The following is a 23,790-nucleotide window of genomic DNA, read 5'->3' as shown; positions in this document are numbered from 1 at the left end:
GGGTGTGGGTGCGGCTGTAGGCAGGGGCGCAGGCTCTCTAGTCTCGCTGGAGAACTCGAACATCGGTACTTCCGAGGGCAGCTGCTGGAAGTACAGGTCCTGGGCCTGCCTGGGTCTGGCTAGCTCCCAGGCCTTGAAGCCCCAGGTCCTGCAGACACACTCGACGACGTGTTCGGGAAGGGCCTTGGTACTGGGAGAAGGGGGCGGGGAGCTGAGGGAGTGTTTTTTTCCTTCTGGGCAAGATAATTAATTGCTCAAAGTTGAAAGGCAGGAAGTACCCGCACAGCCTCTCCTCCCCAGATCTGCAGGTCAGGGTCATATGTGCCCACATTTGCACAGAGCCTTACTCTGACATGCGTGTAAACACACGCCTAAGTACCCCTGCACTAGTGCCCGCAGGCCCGCCTTCGGAACAGACGCCTGGTGCCCAAGTGCCTTGCCCCTCTCCCCACATCTATACCCCAGGGATTTCCCTCCCACCAAATTGAAGTAAGTTGTCTGCTTGACTTGTCAACCGCCTCCTGCCTCCTGCCTTCCCGATTTCCCGGAGAAAAGCTGCTGCCCTGTGGTAGAGAGTGGAGGAAAGCCCCACCACCCGTGGATGAGGGAGGCCCCAAGACTTGCCCCCAGGGTGGCTAAGATCTTACTCCGAGGGGGCTGCCCCCCTCAGGCCTATGACGGGCAGGTGCAGCTGCAGGGGAAGGGAGGCAGAGCAGTCTCTTCCGGCAGCAGGAAGTGGTAACCGCCTATGGGGAAATCGTGGGGCTGAGCAGAAGGGGAACCGGAGCTGAACTCTCCTCCCCTACCAAGGGGGCCTGGAGGGAATGGCAGCCAGCTGCTGAGGTTCTGCTCTCTGGTGCTGACCTTCCTTCCCCCTCCCCTCTGAACTTCCCACCCCAGCTCTCAAGGCTCCTTGGACCTCTCTGGGGGCTGACTTGGGAAGGGAGGACCCCATCCGATGTCTGGGGGAAGCAGGCCACCCAGGGGGAGTCCAGAGCCAGGGCAGCAATGGTGTTCATGTCCACTGGTACTGTGGGCCAGCGGCCCCGCTGTGAACTGTGCAGTCTGCCAGTGGTGACCAGGGACAGCCTTCTGGAGGTGGGGGGATGGCAGCCTGGGATGCCAGCTTATGTTGGGGTTCTCATGCCCGCTCCGGCTGCTTGGCAGCGGGGCTTTGGGCACAAGGCAGTCTAGGTGCAGGCCCAGTGGGAGGAGACAGCAAGACCGGGGCACAGTGGGGCTGGAAGGGGCGCCCTGCCCCCAGGAGCCCCTCGCGGGCAGTGCCAGCCCTGGGCCGCCCCGCCCCACCGGGAGCCGCGCTGGGGGCGGGGCTGGGCGGAGCCCGCGCAGGGTGCTGGCCGCAGCGCCCCCAAGTCCCGGCGCCGGGCCCACTCACGGCCGCGTGGGAGCAGTGGGGTTCGACGGCGCGGCCGCTAGGCCGCCATGGCCGCTCACGGGAAGCTGCGGCGGGAGCGGGGGCTGCAGGCTGAGTATGAGACGCAAGTCAAAGGTGAGAGGGCGCCGGGCGCTCCCGGCTCATTTCCTGCGGAGACCCCAAGGTCGTGAGGGAGCCCCAAGCGTCCCCGCGCTGACCCAGGGCCCGATGCTCTCCCCAGCGACCTCTGGAGTGGGGGTGGAGGAGGGAGCCTGAGCCCCTTGCCTGCCTCCCCACGCCCATTTGGCCTCAACCGCCTGCCATCTTCCCTTCCTTCTTTCCTGTCTTCCTTCTTTTGGTCTTTGTCCTCCTTGGGTCTCTGCTCCTCACCCAAGGTTCAGTGTAGACACTGGTGGCCGCCGGTAAAGGGGAGCCGGATGTACCAACGTGCCCCCCAGAAGGCGGTAGTTTAGCTACAGTGAAGTCAACCACCTTGATTGGGCTAGGGGGTGGGGGGTGAGTAAGGGAGTCTGGGTGAGTGGATTGGTGGAGATCACCTGGCCCTAACCCCAGTGTAGTCCCTGGAGCCTCAGCACCTTTTGCCCTCCTTTAGCACTGAGGGGGATCAGAGGCAAGGGCCACTGTCTCTGGGTCAAGCTGGCGCAGTGAGTCTTGGTTGAGAGATTTAACAGGGCTGGCTTCTCAGCCTTCTGAAATTGAACCTCTTTGGGTTCTGATAAACACCCATGTGCAAATCACATGCAAATCAGCTTTGCAAATTCTTAGCCAATAGCTTGTGCCCATCTTATTCAGGGCATGGTAACTCTTGCAAAGGAAAGAGGCAGCATCTCAGCGCCAGCAGCTCCTCCATATCACTCTCAATCACTCCATTTTACCAGTTACGGAAACAAGCTCAGAGAGGTGCAGTGACTTGCCCGTGGTAACACAGCACTACAACTTCTAGGACGTAGAATGCAATAACCCTTGAAGTGCCTTTCAACCCAGAGATGTAGGTTCTAACATCATTATTCAGTGCAAGCAATTTATACCCTTTAAAGTATGCCCCAGTCCTCCTCCTTTGGAAAAGGCAGCCTGTGTCCAGAACCAGCTTGAGGTGACTACGCAGGGTGAGCCAGCTTTCCAAGCCTCACCATCATCTTGCTCAGATGGAAGTAATCATCTCCATCCTGCTTCCCCAAAATGCCATGAAGCTGAAAGACTTGGAAAACTTCAATCAGCAAATATGGGTCAGTGATTTCACACTGAAAAGTTGGGGTTTCGAGCAAGACTAAGGGTTCCCCACTTGCTCTGGGTCTGCATCCCACACCCTAGAAAAACTTCCTACCATGCTACAAAACGGGGTCACTGTCTTGACACCCTAAATTCTCAAAGGTCAGCATAGCCGTGGTTTTGGAGACCATCTTCTCTTCTGTTTTGCTTGTCAGCAGAAGTGAGACCAAATGCCTTGCTCACAGGAAGTGCTGGTGGGGCCCTGGGCCCAGCTCTGTAATTCAGGCAGACATGGATTCCAGCTCTCCTTTTGCCAGATGTTTCCTATACATCTCTGCTGTCCCAGGCCCTGGAAGTATACTGCTGTACAGGAGAGAACCCCGACTCCAGCCCCTCCAGCCCTGGCTTTTTACCCAGAGTAAAAACAGTGATTCAGTGAGGACTCTCCTGATTTCAAATGGCGTCAGCACCCACCCTGCCCTCACATGGCTCATGGGTCTAGTGGGGGAGACATAGACTTTCCATTATCATAATAAGCACCACAGAGGGAAAGTGCAGTGTGCCAAGAAGGGGTCGGAAGAGGGCCAGCCCTAGTTTGGGGGGAGGCCAGGACAGGGTGTGCTGACGAGTTTGTCTGAACTGAGATCTGAAAGCTCAGCCAGGAAAGCCACCAGTGCAATCAACTTGCAATTCACAAGTTTCCTGCTCAACACCAGCCGGGTGTGCATGCCCGGATCTGGACTGGGACATGGCTTCCAGTTAGCTTTTACTGCCGGCAGTGATGAAGAAAGGCAGCGGTTCCCTCTACTGGTTCCTTCTGCACTGTTCAGTTGTCATAAGTCCCCAGAGATTGTATTCCTCTGGGGGAAGCAGGGCAAGACAGGCTCCAGAGGGCCAGTGAGGTGAGCAGTCGCACCTTTCTTGGAATGAAATGAAATTTACTTCTATCAAAAAATGTTAAACCGGGCTGGGCGTGGTGGCTCACGCCTGTAATCCCAGCACTTTGGGAGGCTGAGGCGGGCGGATCACCTGAGGTCAGGAGTTTGAGACCCAGTCTGGCCAACGTGGTGAAACCCTGTCTCTACTAAAAATACAAAAATTAGCTGGGTGTGGTGGTGCATGCCTGTAGTCCCAGCTACTTGGGAGGCTGAGGTGGGAGAATCGCTTGAACCCGGGAGGCGGAGGTTTCAGGGAGCCGAGATTGCACCACTGTACTCCAGCCTGGGCAATATCCTCCGTCTCAAAACAAAATAAAACAAAACGTTAAACTGATTCAGTGAGGACTCTCCTGATTTCAAATGGCATTAGCGCCCACCCCACCTGGCCTTGGAGCTGACAAGTTAACCACAGGAGGCCAGCCTCAGATAGGATGAGGACACTCTCCATCTGTCTCACTTGGCATCGTGGGCTCTGCCCTGCCCTGTCGGGAGGTCCCCCGCCCCAGGCTTCCACTTACCCAGCTTGATCCCCCAGTGGGAAGAGCTCTCCGGTTCAGTAATTCAATTGGAAGGATCAGGCTCCTGGGTCCCTCACCTGGCTAGTCTGGTGGGGGCAGGGAGTGGAGGGACGGAGGGGTGGGTGACGCATGCAGCCAGGGCTGGGGCACCTGGAGTCAGGGGAGCTGAGACTAGGGAGGGGACATTCTGCAAGAGGAGATCAGGGAGGAGGTAAGGATGCTGGGCAGGCCAAACCCACAGGGTCCCCATGCAACAGGCCCTGGGAAGTCACTGGCGGGACAGAAATCCAACGGGATTGAGCTCTTCCCAGCGGAGTCCTCCCTCGCTTGTCCTGGTCTGAATCCCTGCCGTCTTTTGCCTGGACTAGTGCGGTAGCGGCCACCTGGGCTCCACCTGGCAGTGTGAGTGGGCCCTGAAAACGAAGCTGGACCACATTCCCCCACTACTGTGGCTCCTCTCTCACTCGGAGTCCAGCTGGGAGTTCTGCCTAGACCACGGGCTCTGTGCCATCTGTCCCTACCGGTCTCTCAGACTCCCCCTACTGCCCCCACACAGCCAGCTGCAGCCTTCTGCTCTAACGATGCAGCTTGTTCTTGACCACCCTCCTTTAAAAAGAGATCCTCCCTGTCCCCACCCACCCCCGGCTCTGATCTTGCTTTGTGTGTTCATCTTCTCAGCACCCATCACTCCTGGACATTCTGGTATGTGTCCGTGCCCCATTCCAATCCCAGCTCCAAGAGGGCAGACACTTGGTCAACCCTCTTTGCCTCTGTATTTAAAACGTGCCTGCCACAGAATGGGTGCATAATCAACATTCTGCTGAAGGAAGAAATCAATTCATGTCCCTCCCTGGGGATGTGCATGGAGATGAGTAGGTGGGCAGCCTACTGGCCAGAAGCTGAGCTAGCATCTTATTTACCTGGGACCCTCAGTGCCTGGCTGGGCACTCAGGAGGTGGCAAAAGTGTCTTCCGCAGGTTGCTTAAACTTGCTGGACAGGCACTTCTTTGCTTCAGGCCTGTGTGGGGGAAGCAGTGTTGCCAAATCAAGCCAGTGATAGGGTGTCAAAAGGCTGGCGGTATGGGGCCCTGGGTGTGACTCTTTCTGCACGGTGAGGGAATGCACAGGTGGGGCGGGGGATGATTGGGAGTGGGAAGTGGGGACAGAAGACAGGGACTAGCTCCCTGCCCCATCCTTTCACTTCCAAGGTGGGATCAGCTCTCCTTGGTGCCCAGCCCTCACTGTGGACTGTCCTTTCCCCTGGGGCCTGAGGGCAGGGTTCCCCAGCCACTGAGACTGCGAGATCGCTGCAGGCTTGCCCTGAGCAGCGCTATGATCTGTGTGTTGTGTATCTGTGTGTTTGCAAGGGAGGCTGCCACCTCCTGGGGCCTGGGTACTGGGGGAAAGGAAGTGGCAGGGGAAACCATTCAGTGGCTTTCCAGGAATGAGGGAGAGACAGGAAGCCAAACTGAAAGGTGCCTGGCTGGCGTTGGGGTGAGACAGGGTTGGGCAGCCTTGTGTTCCACCCACCGTGAATGGCTTCACCCTTCCCAGGGCGGCCTTGCTCCCTCTTACGCTGGGCCTTTGTGCGGCTCTCCCCTCTCTCTGGGACACCCTTCTCTTTCCCCCTCAACCGGGTGGCTTGGGTCATCTGTTGGCCTCAGCACAGAGGTGGGCTGGACAGCTGAGGCCAGATCTGCCTGCAGGGGCCTAGCCTCTTTCCTTCCCTCTTAGTTCCTGCCTTCAACCTAGGCTGGGTCCAAAGGAGCCCTCAGAGCAGACGGGACTGGGGTCTGTGTGTCTCTGCCTCTCCCACCCTACGCTGGCCTGGCTGACCCAGGCAGGGCATGCTGGCCAGGCCTGAGCTGTGGTTCCCCCCACAGAGATGCGCTGGCAGCTGAGCGAGCAGCTGCGCTGCCTGGAGCTGCAGGGTGAGCTGCGGCGGGAGCTGCTGCAGGAACTGGCAGAGTTCATGCGGCGCCGCGCTGAGGTGGAGCTGGAGTACTCCCGGGGCCTGGAAAAGCTGGCCGAGCGCTTCTCCAGCCGTGGAGGCCGCCTGGGTAGCAGCCGGGAGCACCAAAGCTTCCGGTAGGTGATGTGCTGGCAGGGGGGCCACGGCAGGGTCTGCTTGCAGGTCTCACTGCCCCTCTACCCCCAGGAAGGAGCCATCACTCCTGTCGCCCTTGCACTGCTGGGCAGTGCTGCTGCAGCATACGCGGCAGCAGAGCCGGGAGAGCGCGGCCCTGAGCGAGGTGCTGGCCGGGCCCCTGGCCCAGCGCCTGAGTCACATTGCGGAGGACGTGGGGCGCCTGGTCAAGAAGGTGAGGCTCTCACCCTGGGCCATGGGAAGTGTTCAAGGCTTTGGGATCAGGAGGCTGGGAGGGCACTGGAGGCCAGGTGGGGACCAGGCAGAGTGAATCTGTGTGCCTCCCAGATGGGGCTTGAGCTGGGCAGAGCTTCCAGTGCCTGGCGGGGCCTCTCTGGGCAGTGCCGTGCTCACCCCTGCCTCTGCCTCTAGAGCAGGGATCTGGAGCAGCAGCTGCAGGACGAGCTCCTGGAGGTGGTCTCAGAGCTCCAGACGGTGAGGAAAGGGCCGGGGAGGGGCCTGCCCCAATGGCCCAGGGAGAAATGCCACTCACAGCTGGGGACGAACATCCCCAGACCATCACATCTCCCAAGCCAGGCTCAGGGAGAAGCATGCACCTAGGGGCAAAGGCCCTCTCTCCCTAAGCACAAGGCATTAGGCTAAGTGCTCACATGGGATTGCCCAGTTCTGAGATCCAAGTTCCAGAGGGGCAGGGATGGAGGGTTAGGGGCTGGCCCGGCTGTGGCCTTCAGCAGCACTACCTTGCTTTGGGTCTCCTTGCAGGCCAAGAAGACGTACCAGGCATATCACATGGAGAGCGTGAATGCTGAGGCCAAGCTCCGGGAGGCTGAGCGGCAGGAGGAGAAGCGGGCAGGCCGGAGTGTCCCCACCACCACTGCTGCTGCCACTGAGGCAGGGCCCCTCCGCAAGAGCTCCCTCAAGAAGGGAGGGCGGCTGGTGGAGAAGGTGGGCCTGGGGGGCACCTCGGATGCAGGCCTATGGGGCATGGGCCCTGACTAGGACCTGCTGTGCTGAGGAGGAAGCCAGGGCTGGGTGCAGGGGAGGGCGGGAATGGCAGGACGGTGCCATCAGGTTCCAGGGATTCCATACGGAAGACTCCCAGGGCCTGAGAGAGCAGGCAAAATGGTCACCCGGCCCTGGACAGCCCCATGCAACCTCTGCAAGCTCTGAGCAGGGCTCCTGCAGCTCTGCTGTTCTGCCAGCCATTCCATAAGGTTTGAAAGGGGCGAGAAGACACTTAAGGTGGGCGATGGGGTGACACGCACGGAGAAAGGGCGTTTGAGGTGAGCCCAGTAGAGAGAGTGGGGAGGTTGGGAAATGCCTAGATGGAGCTGCCAGGCTGTGCGGGGCTGAGAGTGATGGTCTCTGGGACTCTGGGAGCAGAGGAGGGAGTCGGGCATCTCCGGTGTTCTTAGGGGAAATGACAGAGTTTGGCTGTGTTGGGGGAAGGTCTCCCTGGTTGCTGTGGTTAAAGTGCCAACTTTAGCCGGGCACAGTGGCTCACGCCTGTAATCCCAGCACTTTGGGAGGCCGAGGTGAGTGGATCACCTGAGGTCATGAGTTCAAGACCAACTTGGCAACATGGTCTCTACTAAAAATACAAAAACCCTGTCTCTACTGAAAATACAAAAATTAGCCGGGCATGATGGCGGGTGCCTGTAATCCCAGCTACTCGGGAGGCTGAGGCAGGAGAATAACTTGAACACTGGAGGCGGAGGTTGCAGTGATCTAAGATTGTGCCACTGTACTCCAGCCTGGGCGACAGAGTGAAACTCTGTCTCAAAAAAAAAAAAAAAAAAAATAGAGTGCCAGCTTTAGAACCCAGTTGCCACCAGGTTCTGTCTCATGGCCCTCGATGATCTATCCCTACCCCTTGCGGTGCTCGCTCCCCCTCAGCCCTGGCCCCTGCAGAGGCCTGTGGCCACTTCCAGCTGTGCACCTGTGTGCTAGCTCCAAGCTGGGTTTCTCGTACACCCTCCATGGTGGGGTGCCACGCGCGCACTTTCCACTCATCAGGTATCTGTGAATAGTTCTGTGTCACCCCCCACCTCTGTGGGGAATGTTGTGGCTCGAACCAAGGCAAGTGGCGGAAGCACAGCAGGCAGCGCCAGCACTGGCAGGTGAACAGCCGGGGAGTCAAGTCACCTCCTGGCATTGGGCTGTGGTGTGGGGAAGGCAGCAGGACTTCTGGGCTTGACCAGTTCCGGTGTAGTTGTCCACAGCGAGAGGGGTGGCGATGGGCATTACATGAAAGGCCAGAGATAGGGGCTGGCCACGTGCGTGACCCTGGCACACCTGCATTGTCTTGAGTAGCGGCAGGCCAAGTTCATGGAGCACAAACTCAAGTGCACAAAGGCGCGCAACGAGTACCTGCTTAGCCTGGCCAGCGTCAACGCCGCTGTCAGTAACTACTACCTGCATGACGTCTTGGACCTCATGGATGTGAGTCCTTGGTGGGCAGGTGGGAAAAGGTGCCTGGTGCCCCGGGGCTGGGAAATTACAGCTCCAGGACCCACCCAAGCATCTCCTTGTTTCCTCCTCAGTGCTGCGACACAGGGTTCCACCTGGCCCTGGGGCAGGTGCTCCGAAGCTACATGGCCGCTGAGAGCCGCACCCAAGCCTCCCAAGTGCAGGGCCTGGGCAGCCTGGAAGAAGCCGTGGAGGCCCTGGATCCTTCAGGGGACAAGGCCAAGGTTCTCGAGGTGCATGCTGCCATCTTCTGTCCCCCGCTGCGCTTTGACTACCACCCCCATGATGGGGATGAGGTGAGGGTCACCCCCTGCTGGGCTTGGCATTCTCTGGCCTTCACTGTACTGGCGGGCAGTGGAGTGGCGTGACCCACGCTTTGCTCAGGAATCCAAGTTCTCCATGGTCTCAGGCAGTGCAGCAGCTAGAGAACTGTCCCACTTCCATTTGCAGCCTCACTCCAAGGGTGCACCGCCACAATGGCCAAGGAGGGCAAGACACTAACTGGTCAAACCATGCAGCAGGCAGCCATGTAGCTGCCCATACATTGTTCTGGGCTGGTTTCTCTGTGTTTTTAAATTTCGTGACACAAACTTGGGAGGAAATGAAGCGCACACACAGTAAGATGGAATCGGACTTCTTTATTACTCTTCTTCGAGCTAGTTTTTCCTGCAGCAGTTTATCCTGATGGGCACTGGCAATGACCTGGGATTACACTGGGCCCCTTGTGGGCCGACTTGGAACTTTACAAAGAGTCCAACATCACCAGGGCTTCTGATGGCACACAGCTACTCCCTAACCTACCCCTCCTATTCCCAGCTTCCACCCCCAGAAACAGCCACCCACCTCTCAGCATCAAGCAGCCATTTTCCACTGGCCAATGACGACTAGCATCTCTCACAGCCACCACACGCTTCCCTGCATCTTGTTCTCCCAGTGGGTTTATTCCAGAATTTTTGGCTAAATTAACATTCAATGTTTCAATCACCATGACAACAGGTACTGTTGGCAGCTGAGCCATGTACTGTATTAGAATCACATGTCCTTCCTTGGACAATTTTTCCTTTTCTTCTGAAATTTATAACTCCCTTGCCTCAGGAATGCTGCTTGCTAGAACATACCCATTGCTAGGAGTTGATCGTTACCTCGTCCCAGCACTGTCCTCCACACCAGGCACCCTGTGGGGTCCACCTTCTCCTCTGCGCCCTCCCTCAGAGCCCCAGAGCCCTCCAGTCTGGACTGCTTCGCTTCTGCCCAGTGCTCTGTTTCTGGATTCCACGGCAGCAGCTTTCTTGGTTTGATACCCTTGTTTTCGTGGACGCCTTCACCAAGGGTTTCCTGACTTAGCACATCTGAAAATGTCTGTATTCTTTGTTTTGTTTTGTTTTTGAGATAGGGTCTCACTCTGTCCCCCCGGCTGGAGTGCAGTGGTGTGATGTGATCTCAGCTCACTGCAGATGCAACCTTCTGGTCCTCTCACCTCAGCTTCCCAAGTAGCTGGGACTACAGGCTTGCACTACCATGCCAGGCTAATTTTTCTATATTTTATAGCGAGGGAGTTTCACTATGTTGCCCAGGTTGGTCTCAAACTCCTGGGCTCAAAGAATTGGCCTGCTTCAGCCTCCCAAAGTGCTGGGATTACAGGTGTGCCACGTGCCCGGCCAACCCTTTATTCTTATTTCATGAATACAGTACTTCTTGAATCTTTCTGAAACTTTTATTTATTTTTTTTTTTGAGAGGAAGTTTCCCTCTTGTTGCCCAGGCTGGAGTGCAGTGGCACGATCTTGGCCCACTGCAACCTTCACCTCCTAGGTTCAAGTGATTCTCCTGCCTCAGCCTCCCAATTAGCTGGAATTACAGGTACCAGATACCACACCTGGCTAATTTTTTAATTTTTTAAATTAAATTAAAAAAATTTTTTTGAGACAGAGTCTTTCTCTGACACCCAGGCTACAGTGCTGTGGTGCAATCTCGGCTCACTGCAACCTCTGCCTCCCAGGTTCAAGCAATTCTCCTGCCTTAGCCTCCCAAGTAGCTGGGACTACAGGTGTGCACCACCACGCCTGGCTGATTTTTGTATTTTTAGTAGAGACGGGGTTTCACTATGTTGGCCAGGCTCGTCTCAAGCTCCTGATCTCAGGTGATCCGCCTGCCTCAGCCTCACAAAGTGCTGGGATTACAGGCGTGGGCCACCATGCCCGACCCTTTTATTTTTATTTTTTAGTAGAGACAGGGTTTCACCATGTTGGCCAGGCTTGTCTCGAACTCCTGACTTCAGGTGATCTGCTTGCCTCAGCCTCCCAAAGTGCTGGGATTACAGGTGTGAGCCACCATGCCCCGCCTGAAATGTTTTTTGTTTTCTCCTGTTCCTGCATCTGCTCTATTTTCTTGCTTTTGTCCCTGAGTCCAAAATCCCTGCTATATCCTTTCCAGAGAGCAAATCGTTAGTTTTCTACTGATCGTGTCTGTTTGGTGATTCTTGGCCGTCAGTTCATATTTAAGAAGAGGCCTGAACACATACCCCACAAATGTGGATGTCTGTGGTGTTTCCTCCTGGCCTAGCCAGTTTCCCCAGCAGAAACTCTTCTGACCCTGTCTAGGGAGGAGAGGGGGCGAGAGGGCTGGGAGCTCACTCTGCTGTGTGGATTTCCTTGGAACTACCTGGTTTCAGTTCCACACCCTCCAGCCAAAGCCTAACAGGAACAGTCCTGTAATCTCCATTGCTAGAGGGAACCCTGCTCTGTGGGAAACCTGGGGCCTCTCAGTGAGAGGGTGGTAGAAGGGTGGTAGAGGACTTGGGCTTGCCTTAAGGGATCTGCGGGGAGGGCCCAGGTAAGTGGGGCTTGGTCCTGGATTAAATGCCTTCTGGAAGCAGAGTAATTGTATGATGTATGATTGGATGTCTTGATTAATCTTATCTAGAAGGAGACAGTGATGGAAGCTGAAGTGATGCGAGGAAGTCATAGTCACTTACATTAACAGGATGGAGGGATGATTTTGTGGCTTGGAAGAAGTTCTTGATTTTGTCCTCACTCAGACGTGATCGCAGAGTGGTCTTGTTTCTGTCTTCGCCCGTCAAGGTCACACAGTGGCCTTGCCTGATGTTGATGCTCTGGGACATTTCCGGTGTTCAGCAGGACAGCACTGAGACTGGGCTGATAGGACCCTGAGTCCAAAATCCCTGCTATATCCTTTCCAGAGAGCAAATCGTTAGTTTTCTACTGATCGTGTGAGTTTAAGGGAGGGATCAAATTTCAATGTTCCCTAGGGTATGGATAGATTTATTTTTTCTCTAGAGAGAGGGTCTGGCTCTGTTGTACAGGCTGGAGTGCAGTAGTGTGATCATAGCTCACTGCAGCCTCCAACTCCTGGGCTCAAGTCATCCTCCTGCCTGAGACTCCCGAGTAGCTGGGACTATAGGTGCATACCACCATGTGTGGCTAAGATTTGTACTTTAAAAACAATTATTTTATTTTTAAATTTTAATCTATTTATTTATTTATTTTGAGACCGGGTTATGAGACGGGCTAATTTTTGTATTTTTGGTAGAGTCAGGATTTTACCATATTGTCAAGGCTGGTCTCGAACTCCTGGGCTCAAGTGATCCACCCGCCTCAGCCTCCCAAAGTGCTGGGATTGAAGGTGTGAGCTAGTCCAGCCTAGATGGACTTTTAAAAAAATGTGTGGCAAAATACACATAGCATAAAACATACCACATTCACCATTTTTAAGTGTGCGGCCCGGGGGCAGAAGCACATTCACGGTGCTGTGCAGCCATCACCATCATCCAGCCGCAGAACTTGTTCATCTTCCCAAACTGAAGCTCTGGCCCGTTCAACCCCAACTCCCCACCCCCCAGCCCCTGGCACCCACCCTTCCACTGTCCGTCTACAGAGTTCACGGCTCTCATTTGAGGCCCCTCACAGGAGTGGAATCCTATAGTGCGGGCCTTTCTGTGACTGGCTCCTTTCACTGAGTCCCATGTCCTCAAGGGTCAGCCATGTCGGAGCCCATCTCAAAATGGCCTTACTTTCTTCTCCATGACTTGCACCTTCCTGCAGTCCTGTAAGGCGGGGCTTGGTGGAGATGGAGAGCAGGGCAAGTGTTTAGCCACAGATGAGTCCTCACTTTCAATTTTAACTGTAATGTCAACTTTCTGGATGTTTACATGCTTAAAAGAGTAATTCCTTCCTTCATAAAGTATTGGCTCCCACTCTGCCCATGACACAAGCTGCTCTCATCTTGCCACACGGAAATTTATGTCTGCCCAGTTAGAGTGAGCAGTTTTTCTGTCTACTCCTTTCCCTAGAAGAAGTGGGGCTGGGCCCTCCCTGTTCTGTCTCAGACTTCAGTCTTCCTTACCATTCTATTCTATTTTATTTTATTTTGAGATGGAGTCTCGCTCTGTCACCCAGGCTGGAGTGCAATGGCGCCATCTCGGCTCACTGCAACCTCTGCCTCCCAGGTTCAAACGATTCTCCTGCCTCAGCCTCCCAAGTAGTACAGGCACGCGCCACCATGCCTGGCTAATTTTTGTATTTTTTTTAATAGAGACGGGGTTTCACCATGCTGGTCATGCTGGTCTTGAACTCCTGACCTTGTGATCTGCCTGCCTCGGCCTCCCAAAGTGCTGGGACTACAGATGCACACCACCATGTCCAGTTAATTTTTTGTATATTTAGCGGATACAGGGTTTCACTATGTTGGCCAGGCTAGTCTCGAACTCCTGACCTCAGATAATCCATCCGCCTCAGCCTTCCAAAGTGCTAGGATTACAGGCGTGTGCCACTGCGCTGGGCCACCATTCTGTTTTAAATAAGAGTTTTATTAAGGTATGATTCATATACCATAAAATTCACCGTTGTAAAGTGTGCAGTTCAGTGGTTTTTAGTATATTTAGAGTTGTGCAGCCATCACCATCTAATTCCAGAACATTTTTGTCACCCCCTAAAGGAGCCATTAGCCACTACTCCTCCCTGTTCCCCTCTCCAGCCCCCGGCACCCACTCCTCTGCTTCCTGTCTCTATGAATTTGCCTGGCTGAACACTTTACACAAGTGGATTCATTCCTTCTCCTGGCTGAATCCTCTTCCATTCTGTGGGTAGACTGCACTGAGTTTAGCCATCTGTCTGTTGGATGAGTGGTGCCGCTATGAACCTCTGTGGACAAGTCTTAGTTTGGACACATGTGTTCCCTTCTGCCATTCTTCAGCTGAGCGTCTGGGCTGGTGGTCCTGTGTCTGGCCGCCAGGCCACAAAAGGGTGCTTGCTTCCCTTATGCCCCGGGAATCTTGGCACCTACTGCCCAAGCGCAGCCCTCAGCCCCCTGGCCGCCACCCTCTGCAGGTGGCTGAGATCTGCGTTGAAATGGAGCTGCAGGACGAGATTCTGCCCAGAGCCCAGAACATCCAGAGCCGCCTGGACCGACAGACCATCGAGACGGAGGAGGTCTGGGCAGCCCACTGGGGGTTAGAGGGAGACAGGGACCTGGAGTCTGTATAGCCTGCTGTTGGAAGTGGCTGCCCTGCCTGCCCGCCTCCCTCTGGTCCCTTCCTTCTGACTTGGACTTCCTGTCTCCATCCCTGTCCCCCATCTCTTACCACCCTGTGCGGTCTCCTCTGCAGGTGAACAAGACGCTGAAGGCGACACTGCAGGCCCTGCTGGAGGTGGTGGCCTCGGATGACGGGGATGTGCTCGACTCCTTCCAGACCAGCCCCTCCACCGAGTCCCTCAAGTCCACCAGCTCAGACCCAGGCAGCCGGCAGGCAGGCCGGAGGCGTGGCCAGCAGCAGGAGACCGAAACCTTCTACCTCACGGTGGGGAGGGCTGGGCTGGTGGGTGGGACCCGTGGGGGCGTGGCTGGGGCAGAGGGAGGGGCTCAAGCCAGGGCTAACACTTTGGGCTCTTCTTGGGGCTGCCTAGAAGCTCCAGGAGTATCTGAGTGGACGGAGCATCCTCGCCAAGCTGCAGGCCAAGCACGAGAAGCTGCAGGAGGCCCTTCAGCGAGGTGGGCCCAGGACCCTATGTAGCCCACGGTCCTCCCCTCCTGCCTGTCCTTGGCCATTATCCACACCTTTCTCTCTGGGATGCATTGAAGACCCTTGGCCTGAGAGGCAGACCAATGTTCTCCCACCCCACAGGTGACAAGGAGGAGCGGGAGATGTCTTGGTGAGTCCTTCATGAGGGGCTGGTGTGTTCTGAGAAGCTGGGGCCCTGCGATGGTCCCCCATCTCTTCTCTCTGTCGGGCCCAGCTCAGCTGCCCAATTCCCTGAGCCTCAATATCCCAGTTTTCGCACTGGATTGTGGAACAACTTCAGAGAATTAGAGGCCTACTTGGCTGGGCTGGTGGGTGGGGCACCCTATTCTCCATGCCCGGCCCCCTCAGAGCCAGTTCCCGTTCACCGCAGGACCCAGTACACACAGAGAAAATTCCAGAAGAGCCGCCACCCCCGCCCCAGCTCCCAGTATAACCAGAGACTCTTTGGGGGAGACATGGAGAAGTTTATCCAGGTACTTGCTTTGCCCCACATGCCAGCCCACCTGTACATGCTGGTCTTTCTTCAGCCTTGGGTCACCTCAGTGACCAGAGCATCTGCCTGATCCCAGGGTCCTCCACTCTCAGTCATCAACTGTCCCTTTCTGGGTGGGCCTCTTCCAGGCCACTGTTGGGCTCCCCTGTAGCCTCTGCTGATTAAAGGGAGCATCCTTAACTAGTAATGGGAATGTATAGAAAACCTGGGGCAGCAGCATTTTTAGGTGCGAGATATTGAGAGCTTCTCCCCTGCAACTTCTGGCTAGCGTGGTACTGGGGGTCCTGGACAGTGAAATAAGGGGAAGCAAGAAAGATCAGAAAACTAATACTGAGATCAGAAAGTATCAGAGGGTGCCAGGCACGGTGGCTCACGCCTGTGATCCCGGCTCTTTGGGAGGCTGAGGTGGGCAGATCACTTCAGCCCAGGTGTTCAAGACCAGCCTGGGCAACACGGTGAAACCGCGTCTCTACTAAAAATACAAAAATTAGCCGGGCATGGCGTATGTGCCTGTAATCCGAGGCGGGGGGGCGGGGGGAGGGAGGGAGGAAGGAAAAAAAAAAAAAAAGGAAAGACAGAAACAAAGAAAGAAAGAAATACAGAGAAATAAAAGGAAAGAAAGAAAAAAGAAAAGAGGGCCGGGCGCGGTGGCTCAAGCCTGTAATCCCAGCACTTTTGGGAGGCCGAGGTCAGAAGATCGAGACCATCCTGGCTAACACGGTGAAACCCCGTCTCTACTAAAAAAAAAAAAATACAAAAAACTAGCCGAGCGAGGTGGCAGGCGCCTGTAGTCCCAGCTACTTGGGAGGCTGAGGCAGGAGAATGGCGTGAACCCGGGAGGCGGAGCTTGCAGTGAGCTGAGATCCGGCCACTGCACTCCAGCCTGGGCGACAGAGCCAGACCCCGTCTCAAAAAAAAAAAAAAAAAAAAAAGAAAAGAGAAAAGTAAAGAAAGCATCAGAGGGGGCCAGGCATGGAGAATACCAGAAGATCAGAACTGATACCATAATTTTCAGTGATGTGGTTATGTGTGTAGAACATTCAAAAATCAACAGATTCTTTAAATGAACACTTTTTCTTTCTTTTTTATTTTATTTTTTTTTTATTTGTTGAGACAGGGTCTTGTGCTGTTGACCAGGCTGAAGTGCATTGGTCACGATCTCAGCTCACTGCAGCCTTCACCTCCTACCTGTTGGGGTTCAAGCGATTCTCATGCCTCAGCCTCCCAAGTAGCTGGGACTACAGGTGTGCACCACCACACCTGGTTAATTTTTATATTTTTAGAAGAGGTGAGGTTTCACCATGTTGGTCAGGTTGGTCTCGAACTTCTGACCTCAGGTGATCCTCCTGCCTCAGTCTCCCAAAGGGCTAGGATTACAGGCGTGAGCCACCACACCCAGCTTGAGTTTCTAAATGTTACTTGATTCAAGGTCGGTGTACAGAATTCAATTGCATTTTTATATTCCAGCAATAATTTGCAAATAAAATGTAAGGCACTGCCTAAAACCTCATCAAAGATATCAGACACCTAAGAGTGGATCTAACAAACAGTGTGCTAGGCCTCTATGCTGACAACGATGATGTGTTCTTGAGAGAAAATAAAAGCACTCAGCCTGGTGCGGTGGCTCATGCCTGTAATCCCACCGTTTGGGGAGATTGAGGCAGGAGTATCACTTGAGCCCAGGAAGTCAAGGCTGCAGTGAGCTAAGATCATGCCACTGCACTTCAGCCTGGGTGACAGAGTGAGACCTTGTCTCACAAAAAGAAAAAAAAGCAATTGAATGACAACACAGGGCATACTGTGTCCATGGTGAAGTAAACACCCTCTGTCCCCAGTGCTCAGGCCAGCCTGTGCCCCTGGTGGTGGAGAGCTGCATTCGCTTCATTAACCTCAACGGTAAGCAGGACCCAGCCCCTCCCGCTGTCCTGGCACCCAGCACCCAGCTCCCAGCACCTGGCATGGGAGGCCATCCTGGAGGGGCTGGGGAAGATGCTCAGTGCCCACCAGCTCGTTGTCCTCCCACAGGCCTGCAGCACGAAGGCATCTTCCGGGTGTCGGGTGCCCAGCTCCGGGTCTCAGAGATCCGTGATGCCTTCGAGAGAGGTGGGGACGGGCAGGGCGGGCAGGGCTGGGGGCTCGGGCAGACGTTACCAGCTTCCTCCCCCCACTGCACCACTCGCCTGTCTGCAGGGGAGGACCCACTGGTGGAGGGCTGCACTGCCCACGATCTGGACTCGGTGGCCGGGGTGCTGAAGCTCTACTTCCGGAGCCTGGAGCCCCCACTCTTCCCCCCAGACCTGTTCAGCGAGCTGCTGGCTTCTTCGGGTGAGGCCGGGGCCTGAGGCCAGTGGGGGTAGGGCACTTGCTAGGGCAGCCCCACTCACTCGGCTCTCTCTGGGCGGTTTTGGCCACAGAGCTGGAGGCCACGGCAGAGAGGGTGGAGCACGTGAGCCGCCTGCTATGGCGGCTGCCCGCGCCAGTGCTGGTGGTTCTGCGCTACCTCTTCAACTTCCTCAACCAGTGAGTGCTGTGGGGCGAGTGCTGGGGTGGGGGCCAGGGTCGAGGGGATAAGGGGACTCGGGGTGCGGGCTCTCTGCTTGTGATGTGTGTGTCCCCCCAGCCTGGCCCAGTACAGCGATGAGAACATGATGGACCCCTACAACCTGGCCGTGTGCTTTGGGCCCACGCTGCTACCGGTGCCCGCTGGGCAGGACCCGGTGGCGCTGCAGGGCCGGGTGAACCAGCTGGTGCAGACGCTCATACTGCAGCCAGATCGGGTCTTCCCGCCCCTGACCTCACTGCCTGGCCCCGTCTACGAGAAGTGCATGGCACCGCCTTCCGCCAGCTGCCTGGGGTACACCCTTGGTGCTGCAGAGGGGATGGGGGGTCCACTGGAGAAGAGCCCCCCTCATCCACCTTGCTCTGCCCTGAACCTCAGGGATGCCCAGCTGGAGAGCCTGGGGGCGGACAACGAGCCGGAGCTGGAAGCTGAGATGCTTGCCCAGGAGGATGGTGAGGGCGATGGGCAGAGAGCCCCACCCTGTCCCTGCCCTAGTGTCCACACTCGCCCCCCCCCACCCACAGCTTGGACCCCCCTCTCCTCCCCAGACCTGGAGGGGGTTGTGGAGGCTGTGGCCTGCTTTGCCTACACGGGCCGAACGGCCCAGGAGCTGAGCTTCCGGCGGGGGGACGTACTGCGGCTGCACGAGAGGGCCTCGAGCGACTGGTGGCGGGGGGAGCACAATGGTGTGCGGGGCCTCATCCCCCACAAGTATATCACACTGCCTGAGGGGTAAGTGAGCTGCGCGCTCAGGCCCCAGGGTTCCTGGAGTCTCCGCACCTCCCCTTCATCCAGCCCTCCCCTGACCCCAAGTTAGATTCTGAAGGTCTGGGCTAGGCCAGAGAATGGAGCCTGTCTGACTACTTCTGACTGGCACGGAGGCTGCTGGCCCTGGACCCTGTGCAGGGAAGGAGCACTCAAAACAGGCTGGTGCTTCCCACCACAGGGCAGAGAAGCAGGTGGTGGGCGCAGGGCCGCAGACTGCAGGGGAGTCTGGGAGCAGTCCTGAGGGCCTCCTGGCATCAGAGCTGGTTCACCGGTGAGCAAGAAGACAGGGCTTGGGGGGCCCACACATGTGCTGTTCTAGGCCAGAGGGGACTGGGGTCAGGCTTTGGCCCTGTGGGAGTGGGAGGAGTTGGCAGATGAGGACGTGACAGAGTGACCCAGCTTGTGACAGGGAAAGAGGCTCTAGAGGAGCTTGGGGACCACTGGGCCAGCCTCCTTTCCTTGGCCACACCCCAGGGTGGGAGGAGCCACTGCCCAGTTAGCTCAGGGACTTCCCAGAGCCCCCACCAGGCTCCCCGTCTGTCCTGCAGGCCAGAGCCATGCATCTCACCCGAGGCCATGGGACTCTCTGGACATAGACGACGCTGCTTGGTCCCAGCCTCCCCGGAGCAACACGTGGAGGTGGATAAGGTGAGAGTGGGTATGTGGCAGGTGAGGGACATCTGTCCTGGGGGGGATCTTTGCCTTCCCTTGGGAGCCAAACTCCTCCCTCCTTGAGGTTCCAGTCCTTGCCCTCCCTGGCCTTAGCTCAGGGGAACCTGCCGCCAGACACACAGGCCCAAGGCAGACCCCATGGAGGGTAGAAAGGCAAAGATGTAAGGGCGAGTGGGGATGGAGAGGGATGGCCACAGAGGCAGGGATGAGAGGGACAGAAGACACCTGGCCTGGCTAGAGCCTGGGGCTTGCATGTTGGAATTCATGTTCGGCTTCAGAGCAGGGAGTGGCAGGGCTGAGTTAAGGCTGTTTACCTGGTAGAGGCAAGGGACTCCAGGGCAGATTTCAAGGCTGGCATCTGTAGCTGGGCTAGGTAACAGGCGGTGCCATGGCAGGCGCCTGGCATGCCAGGGAGGATGAAAGGGACAGATGGCAGGGAGGCAGGAGGGGGTGGCTGGTTGGGGATTGGAGTGGGGCAGCAGTGGCTCTCGAAGGAGCAGAGCGCAGGCTCAAGATGTGGCTCTGGCAAGCGCACGACCTGGGGAGCCCTGCTCCATGCTCTGTGCCATGGGACCTGTGAACACTGTTGGGCTGAACGTGGAAGCCCAGGGAAAGTTGCTAAGCCCAAGGAGGAGAGACCCGAGAACATGTGGGTGTCCCAGGTGTGGCCAAGCCCCCCGGCTTAGGGAGCCCAGGGAGGGTCGGGTAGACACGCAGGAGCAGGAGCGGGAGCCAGGGACAGAGCAGCCGGGAGATGCCATGGGAGGACACTGACCTGGGAGTTCCCCGCATGCTGGCGGTCCCTGAGGCCACGGGCAGGGGGACTGTGATCTCTGCCAAGGAAAGAGTGGGGGCGAGAAGAGAAGGGTCCCCACTTTCGGGCTAAACCAAGGAATTGCTGTCCTCAGAGGAGACTGTGACAGAGACACCAAAAGGGGCAGGCGGGATGCCAGGTGCGAAGTGGGGGAGAGCGACCTGGAGGCTGAGGGACTGGGGATGTTGTCTGAGGACTTGCTTTGGGAGTGGGAGGAACTCAGGTGGGTCTTGGGTAGGGTCAGTCGGGGGAGCTCACTGGTCACCCTCCCTTTCTTTCCCCTCCACTAGGCCGTGGCACAGAACATGGACTCTGTGTTTAAGGAGCTCTTGGGAAAGACCTCTGTCCGCCAGGGCCTCGGGCCAGCATCTGCCACCTCTCCCAGCCCTGGGCCCCGAAGCCCAAAGGCACCGGCCGGCAGCCGCCTGGGCAAGAACAAAGGCTTCTCCCGGGGCCCTGGGGCCCCAGCCTCACCCTCAGCATCCCACCCCCAGGGCCTGGACACAACCCCCAAGCCACACTGAGGTGCTGCTGCTGGAGCTGTGTGCCCCAGGCGGCTACCCCCTGGACCGGCCACTCTCCCCAGCCCTCTTGCTTCTCTCCAACCCTGTCCAGCAAGTTCAGGGTACCTGCACTTCACCCTGTGCAGAGGTGGGATGGGGCCGCACATGCAGGGATGCCCACTCCACACCCTGCCTGCCTCTCAGCCCTGGCCCAGACCCCTTTTGGAGGCTGGGGAAAGCCCTATTCTGCGACTTTGTGGAGGGCTGGTCGGTGGCTGCTGGGTGGCAGGTACCCTTGCTCAGATGCCTGGCAGGGCTGGGTGGTGATTCATAAAGACCTCGTGTTGATTCCCTGATGGGAGCCAGCTCTCTGTCTCAGGGGTGGGTGGGTGGGTGCTGGAGGCCAGAACAGCTTCCCTGGGGGTCCTGCAGCTTTGAAGACTTGGCCGCCTGCACCATGGGTTCCAGAGCTGTGCACATTACTGTGGGTATGTGTGTGGGGGTCTGTGTATGGCTGTGTGCTACCTCCACACCCACTGTTACCCTGATCCAAAGAGACCCCTTGCCATGTGGAAAATGAGCTGAGCTGCAACTTTTATTAGGGAGAGAATGAGGAGAGATGGAGGAAAGGAGGGATTAGAAAGGCAGAGACAGGAAGGTCCCCTGGCCCCAGCCCAGTCCTTCCTTTTCGGGCCCCTGGGACCGCTGTCTCACCTGGGGGCACCTGCTCCCTCTTTCCTGCCACCCCCAGGCCCCTCAGCCCTCTGCTGCAGCTCCTCCCACACCCAGCACGGTGAGCTGACCTGAGGGGCCCCCACAGTCTTGGGGCCTGAAGCTCTCCTCATACAGCTGGGGATGTGGAGACCCAGGCAGGGGCTGCGGCTTGTCCAGGGACACACAGTTTCCCAGTCTCGGGGCCACCGGATCTGGCCAATTCTCCATGGGTCCCCTTCCCAGTGGCCCCCAGGACCAGCCCCAGGAAGGCAACTGAGCTTCTCAAAGCCTCTGGAGGCAAGACACCCAATAGCTCCTTAGGATGAAGTGTCCTTGGCCAGGGAGGAGCTGGCGGTGGTGCAGGACTCATCTTGGGGACCCAGGCTGGGTGGGGTGCGCCCCCGGGCACAGCAGAGCAAGCTTCGCAGCTCTGAGGAGACGCTGCTGCTGAAGGATGCATAGATCCAGGGGTTGGTGCAGCTGTTGAGGCTGGCCAGCAACATGAGCAGCACGAAGGGCGCCCCTGTGAAGGTGGTGGGATCCACGTTGGGCTCAGGATGGCTGGTGATGCACCGGGGCACGCTGCCAAGCCCGAGTGGCCCCCGACAGCCCTAGCCATGGCTATACCCACCTTCCAGAGGTGCCTCCGGGTCCCACGCGGCCCACAGCTGCACCAGGAAGAAGGGTGCCCAGCACAGCACATAGACGACCACAATCACCAGCGTCATCCTCACAGTCTTGGCCACAGCTGCTGACACGCGGGCTCCCTCACTGGGGTTGCCTGTCCGGCGTCCCCTGCGGCGCCCCCCAGGCCTCTCTGACGGCCCTGGCACCAGACTGGTGTGAATCTCCCGGAAGATGAGCACCTGGCAGGCAGCGATACCCAGGGTAGGTGCCACAAACACCATCAGGGCGATCCAGGTGACGTAGGTGCGACGGCCCCAGGGCTCCACAAAGCTGGCCCAGCAGTCGGTGACCCCGCTGCCACCTCCCACATTGCGCTGGGCAAAGATGAAGAGCTGGGGCAGGCTGAGAAGGAGCGAGAAGGCCCAAGCCACCAGCACTGGCCGGTTCCAGTGAGCCCCACCTCCATGGCGATACGCCAGCATGGGACGGCAGATGGCGCGGTGGCGGTCCAGCGTCATGGCCAGGATCATGTAGGAGGAGGCATACATGCCCACCATCTGCAGATACTTCACAGCCCGACACAGGGCATCCGGCCCACGGAAGCGGTCGGTGGCCTTCCAGGCCAGCTGGGGCAGCACTTGGAACAGAGCCACGGCCAGGTCAGCCAGGCACAAGTGGCCAATGAAGACGTGTATGGGTGCCCAGTGGCCCCGCCGGCCCCGCCGAGCTAGGGCCGCCAGCACCAGGCCATTGCTCAGGGCCACGGCCACAAAGACTATGGAGAGCAGCGCCAGCTCCGCCTGGGCTAGCAGCGGGTCCCGGGTGTCCGGCGGCCTCTCCTGGCTGCTGTTGCTGGGCAGAGAGAGGTGCCCAAGCACAGCTGGGCAGGGGTGAGGAAGAAGGCCCGGTTAGAGAGGGTGCTGTGCATGGGGACTCAGGCCTGCCTCCCGTGCCCCCATCTGGACACCCTCTTCCTGGCTCCTAGCAGAGGGGACTCCAGGAAAGCCATGTTATGGGGGATACACACCCCAGGCTCATGCAGTCCGTAAGGAAGGGCAGCCCCAGCCCCAGCCCTGGCAGGGAAGTGGGGCTATGCCCCCCTCCCCGCTCGTTGGCAGCCTGGAAAGGTGCATCCAGAGGTGAGGGTGAAGGAGGTCTTTAGAAAGAGGGGCTTCCCTAAATCGTCAAGGCCATTCTGCCCACTGGGCTCATGGGGGGGGCAAGCCTTACCGGAAGTGGTGAACGTCATGAGCATGGTGGGGCCAGGACAGGTGTTCTGAGGGCCTGGAGGAGATGGGCAGACTCAGCCTCTGCCCGAGGGGCCAGCCCAATGACCCAGGTCTCTGAACTGGAGCCCTTACAGAGATGCTAGCACAGTGGGTGCCTGTTTGCGTGTGTGCACGTGTGCGGTGGGAGTATGGCCAGTCCTGGGCAGGGAAAATTGAGAGGGACGGTCAGACAGATGGATGCACAGAACCCAGGATCCCCCAGGCAGCCCATGAGTCCCGGGTTTGGAAGTGGGCGCCCCAGGCAGACACGCAGAACTCCGCTGCCCCAACCGAGGCCGAGAGAGGCCATCCGAGGGCTGGGGACTGGGCACGGGGGCGGGCCTGTGCAGCCCCTTACCTGGCTGGGCTCCTGGGCAGCTGGGTGGTAGCGTAAAGGTGGCTGGGTGCTCAGATCTGCTCTCCATCGGCCGCCCCGCCCTGGCCCAGCCCAGCCTCTGGGAGTGACCTGGCCAGGAGGGGACTTCCTCCCCCTCCCCCTTTCCCCCAGGCCTCCCCTGGCCTCCCATTTCCTTTCCTTTCCCCAAGGCCTCCCTGGTCCTGGCCCAGGACTCCCTCCTCCCACTGCTATAGCCTCCACGCCCACCCTCACCCTACCACACTCCCCTGGTTGGATTGTCTGGGCTGGCAGTGCTCTGGGAGGTCACTTAGTTCAGCATTCCCATTTTATAAGTCGGGAAA

General features: G+C 57.6%; 2 protein-coding genes across 3 annotated transcripts; one reads left to right on the top strand and one right to left on the bottom strand.

Annotated features, from left to right (window-relative positions):
* The first annotated feature begins 1,316 nt into the window (after positions 1-1,316).
* On the top strand, positions 1,317-20,835 carry ARHGAP4 (Rho GTPase activating protein 4). 2 transcript variants are annotated; one of them, XM_025371740.1, is made up of 22 exons: positions 1,317-1,510; positions 5,945-6,149; positions 6,220-6,382; positions 6,580-6,642; positions 6,931-7,113; positions 8,482-8,610; positions 8,712-8,933; positions 13,981-14,082; positions 14,259-14,450; positions 14,557-14,641; positions 14,775-14,802; positions 15,043-15,145; positions 17,001-17,061; positions 17,191-17,268; positions 17,356-17,490; positions 17,580-17,685; positions 17,786-18,019; positions 18,104-18,177; positions 18,274-18,457; positions 18,672-18,764; positions 19,042-19,141; positions 20,270-20,835. In XM_025371740.1, the coding sequence occupies exons 1-22, from the start codon at positions 1,444-1,446 to the stop codon at positions 20,501-20,503; spliced, it is 2,841 nt and encodes a 946-aa protein (XP_025227525.1). In that variant the 5' UTR covers positions 1,317-1,443; the 3' UTR covers positions 20,504-20,835. The 2 variants fall into 2 exon arrangements, with proteins under 2 accessions (XP_025227525.1, XP_025227526.1); XM_025371741.1 differs by lacking the exon at positions 1,317-1,510 and adding an exon at positions 5,409-5,536.
* Positions 20,836-21,050: 215 nt separating this feature from the next.
* On the bottom strand, positions 21,051-23,507 carry AVPR2 (arginine vasopressin receptor 2). The gene is made up of 4 exons (XM_025371777.1): positions 23,450-23,507; positions 23,054-23,250; positions 21,828-22,703; positions 21,051-21,719 (listed from the first exon to the last, which is right to left on the bottom strand). The coding sequence occupies exons 2-4, from the start codon at positions 23,076-23,078 to the stop codon at positions 21,514-21,516; spliced, it is 1,107 nt and encodes a 368-aa protein (XP_025227562.1). The 5' UTR covers positions 23,079-23,250; positions 23,450-23,507; the 3' UTR covers positions 21,051-21,513.
* Positions 23,508-23,790: the final 283 nt, after the last annotated feature.

The sequence above is a fragment of the Theropithecus gelada genome, chromosome X (genome assembly GCF_003255815.1).
Source record: "Theropithecus gelada isolate Dixy chromosome X, Tgel_1.0, whole genome shotgun sequence".
NCBI classification, from domain to species: Eukaryota; Metazoa; Chordata; class Mammalia; order Primates; family Cercopithecidae; genus Theropithecus; species Theropithecus gelada.
This window is presented reverse-complemented; position numbering and strand designations above follow the sequence as displayed.